The sequence below is a fragment of the Hyperolius riggenbachi genome, chromosome 9 (genome assembly GCF_040937935.1).
Source record: "Hyperolius riggenbachi isolate aHypRig1 chromosome 9, aHypRig1.pri, whole genome shotgun sequence".
In the NCBI taxonomy this organism is placed as follows: Eukaryota; Metazoa; Chordata; class Amphibia; order Anura; family Hyperoliidae; genus Hyperolius; species Hyperolius riggenbachi.
The window spans coordinates 266,653,089-266,664,456 of NC_090654.1; the positions used below are offsets into that span (position 1 = coordinate 266,653,089).

Sequence of the window (11,368 nt, forward strand, 5' to 3'; positions counted from 1 at the left end):
GTTGCGATTAGAATAGCACAAAATGGCTGCATATCATGCTTTAGTCACTGTAAGTTTGGGAAACATAGGCCTAAACCACGGGGCCACATAACCCCTGGTATTGTGTTTGTTATTCTAATTGGATTACAGTTGTATTGTAGAAGTGGACAGACATCTCTGTTTGCTTATGGTATGTAGCAAACATGAATGTATCCCAAACGTTGCAACAACACTTTTCCCTTTCAGAACATAACAAGCAATGCTATGCTCCATTTTGTTTTCAGGTAACAAGGAGTCCTTTGCGCAGCCATTTTCTGATGACTCCTGCAGAACAGTAAAGGTGCCTACACATGTCAGATCAAAGTCTTTTTCAAATGACATTTCTCCTCGCAATTTGAACACCTTCCATGTAGTATTAGGGCCATACTCAACACGGTCTGATCTATGTAGCTGAACTACCCATCATTTAAAAATCTTTGCAAGATGATGCACACAAAGATGTAGGACACATTAGAAACATAATTAGCATCTAAATATCACTTCCTGCTATCCGTTGGTGCAAAATGCATTTCCAATTGATATCTGCACATCTCAGAGACACCTTGTTGAAGGGACAATTATCTGCAGTTCTAATCAACCAGGTTGTATATGCACATCTGCCTACAATTGTGTGATCTGCACATGATGGGCCATTAAACAACGTGTGTGTGAAATCAGCAGATATCATAGTCATTGAATGTATTTTGCATCAACTGCATTTAGCCACATACTGATCTGTTGCATGTGTCCATCCTCTTTCTAAGTTTTGTATGTGAGGTGGAGTTCAGCTCCATAGTCTAGACTCTGAAGGTATGTCTCTCATACTACATGGAAGGGGGTAATATTGGTCTGTGAGCTTTCATGTGGCCCACACTTTGAACGGACATGTGTGCACACATTAAAGGCTGCAGTAGTGTGTGAATTCGACATTACAAAGGTGCATGCAGTATGTGTCGGCTTTAAATACTAGCATGTGAAGTGTATGTTGAATGTTTGCCACTGGGTCACAGTCACACAGACAGGATTATCAGGATAGTGCAGACTGTTTAGTTGTAGTGGTCTAATTCTATGTTGTTGTTTTTTGTTTGCTCAACATAGCCTTGGTACCGGTGGTGGTCCCCCCGCATCCCTGGCATTGCTCGATTATGAGCAGGTGGTAGAGCCGCATTTGATGACGGCAGCCCTGCATGGCATCCAGGGTGGCTACGATGCCGACGCGCCAACTTCTGATGAGGGTAATTAATGATGCTGTTTTCTTGGAAAGTGAACACGTGTTTGAGTATGCGTATGACATTGATAATGCTTGGTTTCTCTATGTCAAAATTGTAGGTGAAGGTGGGTCTGGCCTTCAGGGTCCTGCTGGAGTGGCACCTAGCATCCCACAATCAGAGGGCCCATCACGTTCTGGCCAAATTCCTGGTGAGTTTCCAGTGTCTGTAGAAACTGCTGTTGAACAAGGCAGTGGAGGAGCAGCCTGTGTTGCCTAGTGTCCTAACCTGTGTGTTTTTCTTCCTTTGGTGTAGCTGTTGTTGCCTCTGATGCTGGCTTGGCCCCTGATGCTGGACTGGCTTTGGTCCCCGGACATTCTGTGCCGTTACCTCCCTCTGGCCAAATTCCTGGTGAGTTTCCAGTGTCTGTAGAAACTGCTGTTGAACAAGGCAGTGGAGGAGCAGCCTGTGTTGCCTAGTGTCCTAACCTGTGTGTTTTTCTTCCTTTGGTGTAGCTGTTGTTGCCTCTGATGCTGGCTTGGCCCCTGATGCTGGACTGGCTTTGGTCCCCGGACATTCTGTGCCGTTACCTCCCTCTGGCCAAATTCCTGGTGAGTTTCCAGTGTCTGTAGAAACTGCTGTTGAACAAGGCAGTGGAGGAGCAGCCTGTGTTGCCTAGTGTCCTAACCTGTGTGTTTCTCTTCCTTTCGTGTAGCTGTTGTTGCCTCTGATGCTGGCTTGGCCCCTGATGCTGGACTGGCTTTGGTCCCCGGACATTCTGTGCCGTTACCTCCCTCTGGCCAAATTCCTGGTGAGTTTCCAGTGTCTGTAGAAACTGCTGTTGAACAAGGCAGTGGAGGAGCAGCCTGTGTTGCCTAGTGTCCTAACCTGTGTGTTTTTCTTCCTTTGGTGTAGCTGTTGTTGCCTCTGATGCTGGCTTGGCCCCTGATGCTGGACTGGCTTTGGTCCCCGGACATTCTGTGCCGTTACCTCCCTCTGGCCAAATTCCTGGTGAGTTTCCAGTGTCTGTAGAAACTGCTGTTGAACAAGGCAGTGGAGGAGCAGCCTGTGTTGCCTAGTGTCCTAACCTGTGTGTTTTTCTTCCTTTCGTGTAGCTGTTGTTGCCTCTGATGCTGCTTTGGGGAGTGATGCTGCAGTGTTTGTGATGACCCTCCAATCTGGGGACTTATCTCCGGCACGGTCTGGTGAGTTTCCTGTGGATGTAGAAACTGCTGTTGAACAAGGCAGCCGAGGAGCTGGCTGTGTTGCCTAGTGTCCTAACCTTTCTATGTGTGCTCCTTTTTGTGTAGTTCATGTGATTTCTGGGTCCAGCATGGATGAGGGCCTGCAGTTGGACTCATGGCAACATGCGGAGGATTCCCATGGAGCAGCAAGTGGTGGTGAGTTTTATGTGTTAGTATATGTCCTTGAGGCAAAAGGATATGAAGAAGGTTTGGCTAGCTAACATATCTTCCTTGTGAAAACACTGTGACAGTGTAGCATGTGGCCGGTTGAGAGGTGTGTAGGTAATGTTCGGAGTCAATACATCTCAAAGCATGCAGCTAATCTGCCACAAAGGACCTTTCAATGGCTCTTGAATGGCAAGTGACACATGGGTTGGTGAGGTAGTGAGTGCACATGAGCATATACGCCTTTGTTAAGGATTTGCTAGTGCCTGACTTCATTTTTGTTCTTGTATGATCTACAATGCTCCATGTCCAACCACACCTACATGGCCTGGCATTTTGCAGGGACTCTCAATTTTGACCAATAGGAATGCTGCCATTGGAGGTTAGATGTTGTAATTCACATTGAAAGAAGGAATCTCAGAATGCAAACATTAATCCTCGACATGGCGTTTGATTTTGTGTAAGATATGTTGTTGGTATGGTGAAATAAACAGACCACATTCACTATTAAGTTTCTGCAATGCATTGGTACTGACCTTGGGTGTGTGAAGCCTCATCAGCCTTCAGAGGCTTCCCACCTTTTCCTCTGTGGTTGGTGGTGCAGGGCAGGGAACCCAGAGCTGACCATTTGTTGATATGGCCAATGTTACCCTTTTGCCCCTCCAGTGGGGGCACTTTCGTGACGATTAGAATTGTGATTGTTGTGATTAGGCATTTTCCGTGCTTCACACTGTAGTATGCTGGCCACTTGTGTCTGAGCATTACAGTTGCTGCATGGCGAATGCCTATTGTAGTCAATTTCTGTCTCGAGGACCCGTACTGTGCATGTAGTTGCGTGTGCTAGGTTGCGAGGTCAATAGCAGTTGGTTGAGGAGGATAGTGTCCACCACCATGGGACGGAGGAGGGGGGAAAGGGTCAATAGTATCCAAAGCCTTGATACACCACAGGTGGATCCCCCCCCCCCATGGTAATGTTTGTGCCAGACTGGTTCACTGTAACCACCATGGAGGTTGTGAGGTCCCGCCTGACAGCACAAGTCACCCTGTGTCCCCCCCCCCCCCCCAGCTTTTTGTGCTGCACTTGACTGCAGCTGCATCTAACTTCCTGGCACCGCACAAACTTGACACACTACACCACCCTCTGTTTAAAAGTAAAGCACCAATAAGTGCAGATGGAGTACAGTTTAGAGAAGAAGCAACAGGGACAGAGGGGGACTACCGCTTTACAGTTTACTTTACAGTGCAAAGCACATCCCAATGAGATATGTATTTTGTCTGTATGTGCTTCGCACTGTAAAGTCCATGGCCAGCCTCCATGGTGGTTACATTGAAGCAGTATATATGTATGTCGATGTCTCCAATCAAGCCAATTGTGAAGATAATAGTGCCATGTACCTGAGTCTGCAAACCTTACATTAAAGGGTGCCAAAAGGAACAGCTGCCATATACTGGTATTTTTGAGAGCACATCCAACCAACAGCTCACTCAGGCCAAACATTTGATTATACAGGGATTGTATGGCTGGCTTCACTGGCAACAGAATGTGATAGTATTTCACTATGAAAATGATCAATATCTGTGGAGATGCTGCCAATGCCTTGTGTTTTCCACAGACACCTCTCATACATTACCAGCTCTGCTGAGCAGTAGTCCCCCTCTGTCCCTGTTGCTTCTTCTCTGCGCTGGCCTCCATCTGCACTTATTGGTGCTTTACTTTTAAACAGAGGGTGGGGTGGTGTAGTGTGTCAAGTTTGTGCGGTGCCAGGAAGTTCGATGCAGCTGCAGTCAAATGCTGCACAAAAAGCTGGGGGGGGGGGGGGGGGGGCACAGGGTGACTTGTGCTGTCAGTAGGCGGGAATGTTTTGCTGCTACTGTCATCCATTTGAGTGCCACTATAGAGCCACTCCCAAAGGCCCCGTCCATGTTGGTAATTTTATGCATGGATTTATTTAAAGTAAAGATTTGACTCCAACAATGGTGTAGGCAGTGTTTGGGCACTGATTTCACAGCATATTCCATCACACTCAGGGATGCAGCTGTATCTAACCGGCACTCTAGTTTTGTGGCCTTCCAAAGTCAATAGCATTACCTTTTTAAAACAATAACAGTTGCATGACTGTGCTGTTTGTGTGTCCCTAATATTTAGTGCAACTGCCCCTGAAGAAGCATGTCGATCATGTGCTGTGGTCAAAGTTATCAAGGATTTCAGACATCTCATTTGACCATGAAGACAGGCAAATACATCATCAGCACTGTTAAGCAACTGTTATTGTTTACAAGGAAGCATCCATATTAGTCCATATCCGTCTCAATGTGGTTTTCATTTAAAGCCACATCACACGCTTTGCAATTTAATGCAGTACATGAACTTTCGGGCCAGGAAACTTATTTGTTTGTATTAAACATTGTGGGCCATTGTGACAGTATGTAAATGCAAAAGTGATGGTTTGTATTTTTTTTCCCATTCATTTTCAACTATACCTCACACTGACTCCAATCATGATGTTGTCATTGTGTTGGCGCCTGTGCATGCTGACCCTATTTTTTAATTTCTTGTATTTGCAAGGTGTTGTTTATTGTGAAAGGTTGTTTGGGTTGTTGCAAACTTCTACTTACAAACCATTTACTCTTCTCTTCCTAGGTGATGACATGTCACTGGGTAGTGGTCCCGATGGGATGGTTGAATGCCCAGGCCCAAACCTCAACCTTCACGTCTCTTCTGAAACAAACACCACTGTACATAATCAGTCACCAACATCTGACCAGGCCAACTCTGGCACCTCCTTCCATTCCAGAAACTACACTCGGGCAGACTATAACACCGACCGGTGGCATTCCCGGCATTTTCTCCAGGCCCAAGAGGACTATAGGGTCCTCATGGAGGAACACATGCGCCGCTTCCACCAAGACTTTGAGACCTTCAACCGTACTGCTACGGACCTGGCTGGAAATGTGCAGAGACTGGCCAATGCTGGAGTGGGCCAAGAGGCGAGCCACCAGCGTTTGGCAGAGGATGTTGATCGGAAAAAACTTAATTCTGAGCCGGATGGCTCGGGCTGCCGAAAGCCAAAATGCTCTCTTGGCACGGTTGGCTGATGGTGTTGAGCGGCAGAACCTCACTCAGGCCAGAATTAGTGTTGGGCGAACAGTGTTCGCCACTGTTCGGGTTCTGCAGAACATCACCCTGTTCGGGTGATGTTCGAGTTCGGCCGAACACCTGATGGTGCTCGGCCAAACCGTTCGGCCATATGGCCGAACTAAGAGCGCATGGCCGAACGTTCCCCGAACGTTCGGCTAGCGCTGTGATTGGCCGAACGGGTCACGTGGTTCGGACCCGAACGCGCTCTGATTGGCCGAACTGTCACGTGGTTCGGGTAAATAAATACCCGAACCACGTCATATCTCCGCCATTTGTCTGTGGGTTTAGCTTTGGGTAGGCAGGCAGGGTAGTTCGCGCTCCAGCCACGCTAGCCAGGGTCCCCCCCAGTCATTGTGTGTCGCTGCTGGGAATAGTAGTACACCGCTCGCTCAGCATTCTGTTTACTGCCACTCTGTGTACCTCGCTCAGCCACACTATATAGCATTCTGTTTACTGCCACTCTGTGTCTGCTGGGAATAGTAGTACACCGCTTGCACAGCCACACTATATAGCATTCTGTTTACTGCCACTCTGTGTACCTCGCTCAGCCACACTATATAGCATTCTGTTTACTGCCACTCTGTGTCTGCTGGGAATAGTGGTACACCGCTCGCTCAGCCACACTATATAGCATTCTGTTCACTGTTCTGTGTCTGCTTGGAATAGTGGTACACCGCTCGTTCAGCCACACTATATAGCATTCTGTGTACTGTTCTGTGTCTGCTGGGAACAGTAGTACACCGCTCGTTCAGCCACACTATATAGCATTCTGTGTACTGTTCTGTGTCTGCTGGGAACAGTAGTACACCGCTCGCTCAGCCACACTATATAGCATTCTGTTCACTGTTCTGTGTCTGCTGGGAATAGTGGTACACCGCTCGCTCAGCCACACTATATAGCATTCTGTTCACTGTTCTGTGTCTGCTGGGAATAGTGGTACACCGCTCGCTCAGCCACACTATATAGCATTCTGTTTACTGTTCTGTGTCTGCTGGGAATAGTGGTACACCGCTCGCTCATCCACACTATATAGCATTCTGTTCACTGTTCTGTGTCTGCTGGGAATAGTGGTACACCGCTCGCTCAGCCACACTATATAGCATTCTGTTCACTGTTCTGTGTCTGCTGGGAATAGTGGTACACCGCTCGCTCAGCCACACTATATAGCATTCTGTTTACTGCCACTCTGTGTACCTCGCTCAGCCACACTATATAGCATTCTGTTTACTGCCACTCTGTGTCTGCTGGGAATAGTGGTACACCGCTCGCTCAGCCACACTATATAGCATTCTGTTCACTGTTCTGTGTCTGCTTGGAATAGTGGTACACCGCTCGCTCAGCCACACTATATAGCATTCTGTTTACTGTTCTGTGTCTGCTGGGAATAGTGGTACACCGCTCGCTCAGCCACACTATATAGCATTCTGTTCACTGTTCTGTGTCTGCTGGGAATAGTGGTACACCGCTCGCTCAGCCACACTATATAGCATTCTGTTTACTGTTCTGTGTCTGCTGGGAACAGTAGTACACCGCTCGCTCAGCCAGAGTATATAGCATTGTGTTTACTGCCACTCTGTGTACACCGCTCAGCCAGACTATATACCATTGTTTACTGACACTCTGTGTACACCACTCAGCCACACTATATACCATTGTTTACTGACACTCTGTGTACACCGCTCAGCCAGACTATATACCATTGTTTACTGCCACTCTGATTCTGCTGGGAACAGTAGTACACCGCTCGCTCAGCCAGACTATATACCATTGTTTACTGACACTCTGTGTACACCGCTCAGCCAGACTATATACCATTGTTTACTGACACTCTGTGTACACCACTCAGCCACACTATATACCATTGTTTACTGACACTCTGTGTACACCGCTCAGCCAGACTATATACCATTGTTTACTGCCACTCTGATTCTGCTGGGAACAGTAGTACACCGCTCGCTCAGCCAGACTATATACCATTGTTTACTGACACTATATAGCAGACTATATAGCATTGTGTGTACACCGCTCAGCCAGACTATATACCATTGTTTACTGACACTCTGTGTACACCGCTCAGCCAGACTATATACCATTGTTTACTGCCACTCTGATTCTGCTGGGAACAGTAGTACACCGCTCGCTCAGCCAGACTATATACCATTGTTTACTGACACTCTGTGTACACCGCTCAGCCAGACTATATACCATTGTTTACTGACACTATATAGCAGACTATATAGCATTGTGTGTACACCGCTCAGCCAGACTATATACCATTGTTTACTGACACTCTGTGTACACCGCTCAGCCAGACTATATACCATTGTTTACTGCCACTCTGATTCTGCTGGGAACAGTAGTACACCGCTCGCTCAGCCAGACTATATACCATTGTTTACTGACACTCTATGTACACCGCTCAGCCAGACTATATACCATTGTTTACTGCCACTCTGATTCTGCTGGGAACAGTAGTACACCGCTCGCTCAGCCAGACTATATACCATTGTTTACTGACACTCTATGTACACCGCTCAGCCAGACTATATACCATTGTTTACTGCCACTCTGATTCTGCTGGGAACAGTAGTACACCGCTCGCTCAGCCAGACTATATAGCATTGTGTTTACTGCCACTCTGTGTACACCGCTCAGCCACACTATATAGCATTGCGTACTCTGCCAGTCAGTGTGTATATTGCTGGGATCAGTAATACTCCACTCACCGTCAACCACTATATGAGCTCAACATGAGTTCCCCAGAGACCTCCGCTGTGAGCAGCACTCCCAACAACAGCAACAGCCAACGCCCCACGCAAGCTATAACATCCACCCCAGCAGCCAGTGGTCAGCAGCAGCCCTCCCCGGAGGAGAACGTTGTGTCCATCAGTCCGTCGCCAGAGCGATTAATGAGGGCTGCCATTGAGGAGATGATGGGGCCTGATGTGGAGGAGGAGGTCTGGCTCAGGCCAGCATCCCAAGTTAATGTTGAGGACGATGAGGGGTCTGTGTCTGGGGATGTTGGGGTGGCAGAGGTGGTGGGTGGGTCAGACTCAGGAGAAGAGTTGTATGATGAGGATGATGATCGGGACCATCTGTATGTGCCTCAGAGTCCGACCCCGGAAAACATGTTGTATCGTGTGTTTAGGTACTAAAATCTGCGTTCCCTCCCAGTAGTGTTGGGCGAACAGTGTTTGCCACTGTTCGGGTTCTGCAGAACATCACCCTGTTCGGGGTGACTATATAGCAGACTATATAGCATTGTGTTTAATGCCACTCTGTGTACACGGCTCAGCCACACTATATAGCATTGTGTTTACTTCCACTCTGTGTCTGCTGGGAACAGTAGTACACCGCTCACCCGCCACTGTATAGCATTGTGCTCTGTGTCACTGCTGACAATAGTGGTACACCGCTCACCCACCACTGTATAGCATTTCTGTACTGCCACTGTACTGCTGCCAGTCAGCGTGTACTTTAAGGATAAGTGAAATGAGGAAGAAATCCGGTGAAAGAGGGAGGGGCAAGGGAAGAGGTGTTTCCCCTGACGGTTCACGTACAGGCCACAGGGGAGCACCCAAGAAAACCCACTCAATACTGCCCATGTTGTCCAGGACAACAACCCTCACAGATCCAAAAGAACAGGACCAGATAATTACTTGGATGACCTCTCAAGCGTCCAGCAGTGGGTTAAGCAGCACCAGCACATCACGCACGAGGTCCGAGTCCTCAGCCAGTTAAAGTCTGGGCTTTCTTTGAAGACTGCACTGAGGATGTTACCATGGCGATTTGCAAGGTGTGCAAGACCCGCCTGAGCAGGGGGAAAAGTATTAACAACCTCTCCACCACCAGCATGAGCCGCCACATTCTATCCAAACATCCCACTCTGTGGGCAAACGCGGCAGGACAGGGTACCACCAGCAACACTGCCTCCCTTGGGTTCACCAGACTCACCACCAGACCCGCCTCAGCAGCAGCAGTAGCCCAGCCATTGCGTGGTTCACAACATTCACAAACATCAGACGATGCTGACACTGTCACTTTCCGGACTAGTGCTCTTGAGGTCTCCCAGTGTTCATCAAACACAACAACCAACAGCCCTTCGGTGTGCAGCGCTACGGTTGAGTTGTCTGTTTCTGAGATGTTTGAGCACAAGAGGAAATTGCCAGCAAATGACCCCCGGGCCGTGGCAGTAACAGCCAGCCAGCATAGCCAAGCTTCTGGCCTGCGAAATGCTGCCATATCGAGTGGTGGAGACAAACAGCTTCAAGGGCATGATGTCAGTGGCCATCCCACGTTACGTGGTTCCCAGCCGCTACCACTTTGCGCGCTCTGCAGTGCCTGAGTTGCATGAGCACGTGGTCAGCTAAATAACCCGAAGCTTGAAGAATGCCGTTGCCTGCAAGGTTCACCTCACCACTGACACCTGGACGAGTGCGTTCGGCCAGGGTCGATACATCTCCCTTACCGCGCACTGGGTGAACCTTGTGGAGCCTGGCAGCGATTCCTCACCTGCTACGGCGCGGGTGTTGCCCACGCCGCAAACAGCTGGATAACAACAGCAGCACCTACCTCTCTGACTCCTTCTCCTCCAACGCATCTCAAAGCTGTACCTCATCCGGAAATGCTAACCCAGCACCAGCAGCAGTAGGATCGTGGAAGCAGTGCAGCACAGCTGTTGGCATGCGTCAGCAAGCGTTGCTGAAGCTGATCTGCCTTGGGGATAAGCAGCACACAGGGGAGGAAATTTGGAGGGGAATAAAGGAACAGACGGATTTGTGGCTGGCACCGCTGGACCTGAAACCGGGCATGAAGCTAGACACCTGGCACGAACTGGCAATGTACGCAATAGAGGTGCTGGCTTGCCCGGCAGCCAGCGTTATGTCGGAACGCTGTTTCAGTGCTGCCGGAGGCATCATCACAGATCGGCGTATCCGCCTCTCCACAGAAAATGCAGACCGTCTGACTCAAATTAAAATGAATCAATCCTGGATTGGAAACGACTACGCAACACTCCTGGACCCCAACCAAGTAACATGACCGATGAACATCTGGGATGGTTTAGCGTTTCCGGTCCCTGTTTATTGAACCTCTCATCTGTATTACATTTATGACTGCATGGCGGCAAAAAGCATTGCTGCTATATCCGCACGCTTTTTGTCCTCATGCAAGGCCTGGGTTGTTGTGTCTCACAAAGCGTGGCCTTCTCCTCCTGCGCCTCCTCCTGTTCCATCACGTGTGCTGCTGCTGCTGCTGGGTTACCGTTGCCGCGTGGTCCCTGTTTATTGAACCTCTTATCTTTATTACATTTATGACTACATGGCGGTACAAAGCATGCTATCCGCACGCTTTTTGTCCTCATGCAAGGCCTGGGTTGTTGTGTCTCACAAAGCGTGGCCTTCTCCTCCTGCGCCTCCTCCTGTTCCATCACGTGTGCTGCTGCTGCTGCTGCTGCTGGGTTAGCGTTGCCGCGTGGTCCCTGTTTATTGAACCTCTTATCTTTATTACATTTATGACTACATGGCGGTACAAAGCATGCTATCCGCACGCTTTTTGTCCTCATGCAAGGCCTGGGTTGTTGTGTCTCACAAAGC

The 11,368-nt window shown here is 48.8% G+C and overlaps 1 protein-coding gene and 1 long non-coding RNA gene across 2 annotated transcripts; both read left to right on the forward strand.

The window, feature by feature from the left end:
* Positions 1-1,157: 1,157 nt before the first annotated feature.
* Positions 1,158-1,583, forward strand: LOC137532189 (uncharacterized). Its single transcript, XR_011023876.1, has 3 exons — positions 1,158-1,253; positions 1,348-1,437; positions 1,542-1,583. It is a non-coding gene; the product is annotated as an uncharacterized lncRNA (long non-coding RNA).
* Positions 1,584-1,774: 191 nt separating this feature from the next.
* Positions 1,775-5,731, forward strand: LOC137533620 (uncharacterized). The gene is made up of 6 exons (XM_068254964.1): positions 1,775-1,850; positions 1,942-2,037; positions 2,142-2,237; positions 2,342-2,431; positions 2,537-2,626; positions 5,277-5,731. Exons 1-6 carry the CDS (start codon positions 1,775-1,777, stop codon positions 5,729-5,731), a joined length of 903 nt encoding a protein of 300 aa, XP_068111065.1.
* The last annotated feature ends 5,637 nt before the right edge of the window (positions 5,732-11,368 follow it).